At 36.1% G+C, this 7,087-nt stretch overlaps 1 protein-coding gene across 2 annotated transcripts in view; it reads left to right on the top strand.

Moving 5' to 3' along the window:
• Nucleotides 1–3,483: 3,483 nt before the first annotated feature.
• LOC129269653 (eukaryotic translation initiation factor 3 subunit L-like) overlaps nucleotides 3,484–7,087 on the top strand; it is a 35,833-nt gene continuing 32,229 nt past the window's right edge. The window contains exon 1 of one of the 2 annotated variants that reach the window (XM_064105186.1): nucleotides 3,484–3,683. In XM_064105186.1, the coding sequence (XP_063961256.1) occupies nucleotides 3,648–3,683 (36 nt within the window). In that variant the 5' untranslated portion in view covers nucleotides 3,484–3,647. The remainder of the gene's footprint in view (nucleotides 3,684–7,087) is intronic. The other variant, XR_010294757.1, reaches the window with a different exon arrangement.

Genomic DNA, 7,087 nt, shown 5'->3' with positions numbered 1-7,087 from the left:
TCTTATTATGTGAGTTGCATGTTCATTTGTTTTCTTTATTTTGTAGTTTTAAGATTAAACATGCATGAGACTCAAATAATTTTTGATACAGTGTTAAATCCGAGGTCTTATGAAGCACACTGAAAGCTTCCTAAAATGTGATTTACAGAAGGGTTGTGATATAAAGATAAAAAAAATACAGGGTGTGTGAGAGAGAGAAAAAGAGAGAGGGAGAGGGAGAGAGAGAGGGGGGGGGTAGAGAGAGAGTAGAATGGGTGATATGAATCATAAAGATCAATAAAAATAAAGAGGGGGTAGGAGAGAGAGAGAAAGAAAGACGGGAAGATGGAGAGAGTAGCATGGGTGATAAAGATAAAACAAAGCAAGCGGAGAGAGTGGGGGAGAGGTATCGGGAACGAAAGAGAATAATAATAAAATAATATTAATCAGTTCTTGGAGACGCATAATACCATATGAATAGTCTAGAGGCGTGTGAAAGAGAATGTGAACAAGGGAGATAGAGAGAACAGAATTGAAACAAAAGAAAGATAGAATAAAGAAATAACAGGAAGATTTACATTAATGGGTCTTGAATTACAAACTGTTACACCTTTAGCCTGTCACGGATCCCCCTCCCACCAAAAAAAAAAGGAGAAATGAAAGGGAGAAGGAAAATAAAAGGGAAAGGGGGGGATGAAAGGTGAGGAAACGATGGGAAAGAGGAAAGAAAGAGAAGGGGAGAGGGGTAAAGGGAGGGGAATGAGAGAAGAAAAAGAAGTGAAAGGGAGGGAGGAAAAAAATGGAAATGGAAAAGAATGAAAAGGGCGAGAGGAGAGAATAAGAAAGAAATAATAATGATGATGCTGGTGATGATGATGATGATGATGATGATGATGATGATAATAACATTTACATTATTATATTGTAATTATTTCCCCGAAAGGAAAAAAAGAAAAAGAAAAAAAAGGGAAGAAGGAAAAAGGGAAACTTTTTAAAAACAATTTATGATTATTTTTTTTTTAAGTAAAGCTCAATTTCATTTGGCAAATTAAAACAATCAAGAAGTTACAAAGTAAACAAATACATAATAATGAGCCAGGACCTCTGAAAAACCATCCTGTGCTTATATTTGAGGCCCTGAATGACAATTAAGAATTACAATAAAATACAAAAAATAACATTAAATTAACTTTTTTTTAAAACATAAGTATTAGCTAAAGGCCTGCACACCATACCTATAAAAAACCACATACACCTGCAAACACACATTGCAACATAAGAATAAGGAAAGTGAGAAAGAAAAATTAGATAAGAGAGGAATAATAGTAAGAGTGAGAGCGAGAAAAGTGGATAAAATGAAGAAGAAAAAAAAAGGAGTCTTCTCAGCCAAGGATGATAGTTTATTTCGAAAAATTGATGTTTCAGTAATAGTCTGAAACGAGAGAGTGTTGAACATGACTTTAGATTGTTGCACTGTGAGTTCCATTCATGAACACCTGTGTATCGAATAGAATGAGTTTGCATTGTTCAATGAGTAAAAGGGACACAAAGATTATTGCTTTTCACCTATTTTTCACAAAGAAATTGAAATTACAAGCGGTGACCCCCATCCCCCATAAAAGGAGAGGCAGAGAGGGGAAAGAAAAGGAAGGGGGAAGCAGGGGCGTTGGAACGAGTTTTAAAGAGGGGATACTTGTTTGTCCAAAAAAAAAGTTTCACAAGCAAAAAATTGGTCTTTTGGTCTGACGCGGCAGGGATTTGAACCCCCAACCCACCAGTTGTGAGACGGACGCTCTACCAACTGAGCCAACACACCGGTTCCATACCATGCTTCCATACATAGGAAAAGCGAAAGTGGAAACACGACACCGCCAGTCCACATATTGCATATTCATGACGGCGTGCATCTACTTTTACAAAATAATCTTATATTAAAAAAAATCATCAACTTCCTTGTTTGTTATCATATTTTGACTGCCCCCGAACTGAAAATCAAATAGAATAAAATAAAGGTTATGTATTAGTAAAATAAGCGCATTTTGCTAGAAATAATCAATACATCAACTGACATGCATTACTTATGATTTATAACCTTTTTAACCTTGCATATTATTTTTACTGACTCAAATTGTTGCTCATAATTATTTCTTTCAATGTAAACTTTGTTATATTTTAATCAACTTTCTATAGTATACATGGCAACAAGGTTGCTTTTGAAATCTGAAGAGGGTACGTTTAAACCGAAATTAAATAAAATTGAATTAAAGTGAAATCCAACACAAATAAAAACTTGTTTTTAGGGGAAAAAGCAAAATCAGACAAGATGATAGGTGAAAGTTTGAACAATATAGGACAAACATAAGAAAGCTATGAATTTTTAAAAGTTGTAAATATTAGTAATCACTTTATCCATGGAGACTTCAAATTGGCCGCATACGTGATGTCACAGTGATGTAAGGCAAGGACTACTCTTCCATGTACTCCAATACATAAAATGGCTAAAATGACGGTTTTTTTTTTCAAAAGTTTTACTTCAAATTATATTTTTCTTTCATGAGGACATAAAACAATATACTACCTGGGCTATATTTAGATTACTGCCCCAGGGGAATGGGTCAGACTTGGGAAGGAAGACCTGTGGGTTATGGCTATCAAGTAAGCCTTTTCCATACCCAGGCAGCCTCTCCAACTCTCATCCAGGTCTTATTTTCTCTATCAGTGTAAAATTTTGATTGATCTTGTCTCTGATCTGTTTTTTTTTTTTTTTTGAAATGCCAAATAAAATAATAATAATGATAAAAAACAAATTCAGTAGGTGGTGATCGACAGGCCTATATTTAATACGTAAGGCCTTGTCAGGGGCAGTGGAATGATTTTGAGAGTGGGGGGGGGGGGGGGGCTGAGCCAAAAGTGGGGCTGTATATATCAGTCAATAGTTGATTAAATAATGAATGATCATAAACTAATGAATTCCATGTATTAATTCATTCTCTGAATTTACGCATTCATTCATATTGGTTTCACATTTCATTTTTTAAATTTTCATTTGGTGTTATATGAGGTAATTTTGAAGAATGATAGGCCCACGCACATGGCTACACACTTCTTGAGGTACGGCAATACGTACAATGCATGTTTGAAGACTCACCCCCTAAAAAAAATTATTAAAAAAATATTTTAAAAAAATGTGTAGGATGTGACCAAGTAAACGTAAAACAAGGATTTTAAATAAAAAAGAAAATTTGGAAAAATATTTTGGGATCATTTGGGGCACGTACCTGCCCCCCTTTTTCGTGGATGTGTAGTCTACAGATCCATAGACCCTTCTTTTTTGCACAGTGTAGAGTACTAGTAGTATCGAGTATGAAGTAGGAGACTGGATTCACTCATCTTTTTTGGCTTGGGTTTGGAGTTTATTCTCCATATATAATACTAGAGGGATGCGGTAATGTTTGTTACGGTGTCAAATTTGAGTCTGTATAACTTTCAGTGTACGTGACGTCCGAGAGCTAGATCTAGAGCATGTGCCTACATACGCGCATGCGCACGCACGAAGATCTGTTCCATGTGTGATAAGAGCTGCCTTGGAATCCGGAGTTGGTGAATGAAAACGCCTGTAAATCCTTCCAACGAAGTCCTTATATTTGAAGTATATTATTATATCAATCATGTATAATCAAGGAAAAGATTACAATGATCCGAAGGTGAGTGTATCGTGAATATATTTAACCACATATCGCCATATGTATACTAACTTAGTTACTCTGCTTACCCTCTTTTTTATTGTAGTCCCACGTGTGATATTTTGTGTGATGTATTTATTTAATTGAAAAGAAAGATCTTGCAATCAATCTAAGTTTGATGTGATAAGAACAATTGTACTTGATGCCCCCAGGGGACATTAACTTTTTACCTTTTGGTACTCCTTGATTTCCCGATGATTCTTCGTTTCCGAAATGTAAACATTTCTTTTCTCTCACTTAAAAAAAAAATAGAAATAGGGTTAACGACACTCCTAGTACCAATGAGGTCCAACATTACATGTATGGACCTCATAGGCGACATCAGTAGTATTTTGTGTCAGAAATCTTTGTGAAGATGATTATTTTTGTATTTTATCAAAACTCCAAGCTATCGTACTGTCTAATCATTACATTTCGATCTCACTAATTGAATACATTGTTAGCAATAAAAAAAATTGAAAGAAATGAAGGGGAACTTACATTTTCACGGCTTTTTCCTGATTTTCTGGGCAACTGCTCCTCTCTTCTGACTCGCGATCGAAGCTGATATGAAGATCACGTGATTCGCGTTCTCGTCAGCTGATCGGTTGGTTATTCTTTTCGTCAGACGTTAATAATATATATTTTATAATGCTAGCATTCATCGCTAATTTAGGTGAAAGAGATTGAAGTTAAACAGCGCCAGGTCGGAATCATAATTATTTTGGAAGAGTGTATTTATACACTCGATCTCATACCTGACGTAGATGGCGCTATTCAACAAATGCACAATCTTCAATATAAAAATAAAACAGAAAGAACGCCTTGAACACAGGCCAAAATGCCTAACGATTTCTCCGCGGCATTAACAACTATCGTAAAGGGCGCTCCATTTATCAATAAAGATGGACGCTAAGCTGTCTATGGCGACAAAATTTGCCGCAAATATTTACGAAGAATTGTGAGAAATGGTCTGAAAATGCAACAAAAGAACCGGTGAGTACCGATTAAACATTATTAAATTTATAAATAGATTATACATACCTTGTAGATTTAGTTTTTAAGGTGATATTAGTGCTTAGTTCTAAGCTAGGGAGGCCCAAACGCGCGTGAGTGGAGTCCCAGTTTATTAGCACGGGTAAGTATTGGGGTGTCGCCTAGAGTGGTTAACGATGAGAATCTGGGATCGTGCGAACCGGCGCCGCAGCAAGCCGCAGCGCTCTCGTTGTTGGACACAAATTCACGGATGAAGTTTGCACCAATAAATAAATAATCTTTAAAAATATAAATCATAATATATAAATGATTAAAACAACACCAGTCATACTCACAAATACTATACTGATCCTGACTATAATCCTTCGTTGTCTAAAAAGTCGCCGATGCCGAAGATTTCAGTGGATTTTATACCCCAATTCCTCCAGAGTTTTCTCTCTAACCCACGGCGAGACCAATGCAGAAGTGACCGTGTTTTTTCACATTTTGATCATTTAATTGCTTATGATTGGCAACTGGTAGGTCTAAGAAAAATGTGGGCTAACTTCAGCAAAAGAACTTTTGATAGAGATTCTGATGTCAAATGTACATAGCCCCGCCCCCTCAATCCAGAAATAATGATGAAAAAACAAAAAAAACTATGATCCCGTGCATTTTTTGAGCTGCACATTATATGGTCGTTAGAAAATCGTATTCTAGTGTTATTCCTGTTGGTTTCATGCCAATACCTATCAGGGTTTTGGTTTCCCAAGCAAAAAACTAAAAATGACGTCATCCAGTGCTGTTGAATATTCACGTTTCCGACGATCTTTTTTATCACGTGGTTACGATTCCTCATGAATATTGATGAATCAGTAGCGTGGCGCGACACTTGACTTTTACGTCTAGTCTAAAAAACAGTCCTTTTTGAAAAAATATTTAGAGAAATACAGTCGCTGCCATGTAAAGTGAGGAAAATCAAACGAATGAAAAAAATTAAAGACTGGATATTAGTCTAAATTATTTATGAATGGAATTTTCCACAACTTGAATGGAAAGACCGCATGCGAGAGATCAAATGGCACATGTTCGACCCCAAGCCCGTCAAGAGACCTAGGGAATTCCCCTGATTGACGCAGGAATTCAAAGCTTGATCGATGGGCTTCAACATTCTATTTGAAGAAATAAAATTCAGAGAGGATGAGAGAGCGTGAGAGAGATGGGGGGGGGGGGGAGGGAGAAAAAGATCTGGGATTAAATTGCTAATAATACAATGAAACTGTTCAACTAAAAAGCTATTTTTATTATTTAGCTCTACCGATGTGTTCAAGTCACCCCCATTAATAAATGAACTTTCAAACTTTAATTGACAATAAAAACAAGACCCAGCTTGTCCTGCCTTTCTCACCATGGATCTCAACAAGAAGGCACCTCTTACCCTAATTTTCAAGAGATTTCCAATCAAAGGAACAATATTCACCAGTTCTTTTTTTTATATTAGTTTAATTAGTACATATTCCAAAGTTCACCACGTTAATTATTTACAAGATTCTTTTTTTGATGTCCATATATTTAAAAAAAAATTAATTTTGATGTAATTGTTCACGAAATAAATAAGCAAAGACCAGGGTTTGAGAGTATCATCGGCACGTGCGAGGTGTTGAAATTTTAGGTGAGTACTATTACGTTTAAAAAAGGAAATAATACAATAATACAAATAATATCTTGAAATTGGCAACGGCATGTCATGAATTTTAAGCTAGCTAAGGCCGGTCTATGCTAGTACCGTATACGCAGTGCATTAGTACCAGGTGCGCTGGCCATGGCATGTCCGTGGCTACGTTCGGAGTTCTGACGGAGAAGAAAAGATGGACATAACTTCCACCAAAAACATGATCTAGAAGTCGGATATGTCAAATGATCATCATTTCATAGGTATGAAATATGAATCGTCGTTTATTTTTAAAGTAAATCGTAAATTTCTATTTATGGGGAGACTTTTACTTTTTAGAATGCATTTTTCGTAATAACGTCTCGTGCACAAGCTACCACAGACTACGAATCGGGCTGGAGCGGCAAATTTAAAATTGAATATTAATTTGCAGGAGGTCGTTCTAAACTAGCTATTCATCGACCATTTTACGTGACAACTAGCTTCGGGGAACTTACGGGGCTGAATCGGTTATTGCTGTCCCTTTCTGGTCTCACAAAGGCCATAGTTTGACATGTAATATCTTCACTTTTTGGAAACCTTTGGAACTGGGAGTTGGTATGTTTGCTTTGATTTTGTTTCCTCTTTCATGTCATTGTAAATAAAAATGTGAAGACGTTCAAATAAAAATTCTAGGATTTCAATTTGTCCACCCTAAATTTATTAGAAAGTAGTTCCGGTTTGCGCATGCGCATTATTG

This window comes from Lytechinus pictus, chromosome 10, assembly GCF_037042905.1.
Source record: "Lytechinus pictus isolate F3 Inbred chromosome 10, Lp3.0, whole genome shotgun sequence".
NCBI lineage: Eukaryota > Metazoa > Echinodermata > Echinoidea > Temnopleuroida > Toxopneustidae > Lytechinus > Lytechinus pictus.
Note: the sequence above shows the minus strand (reverse complement) of the source record. Positions and strands in the feature narration are given on the sequence as shown.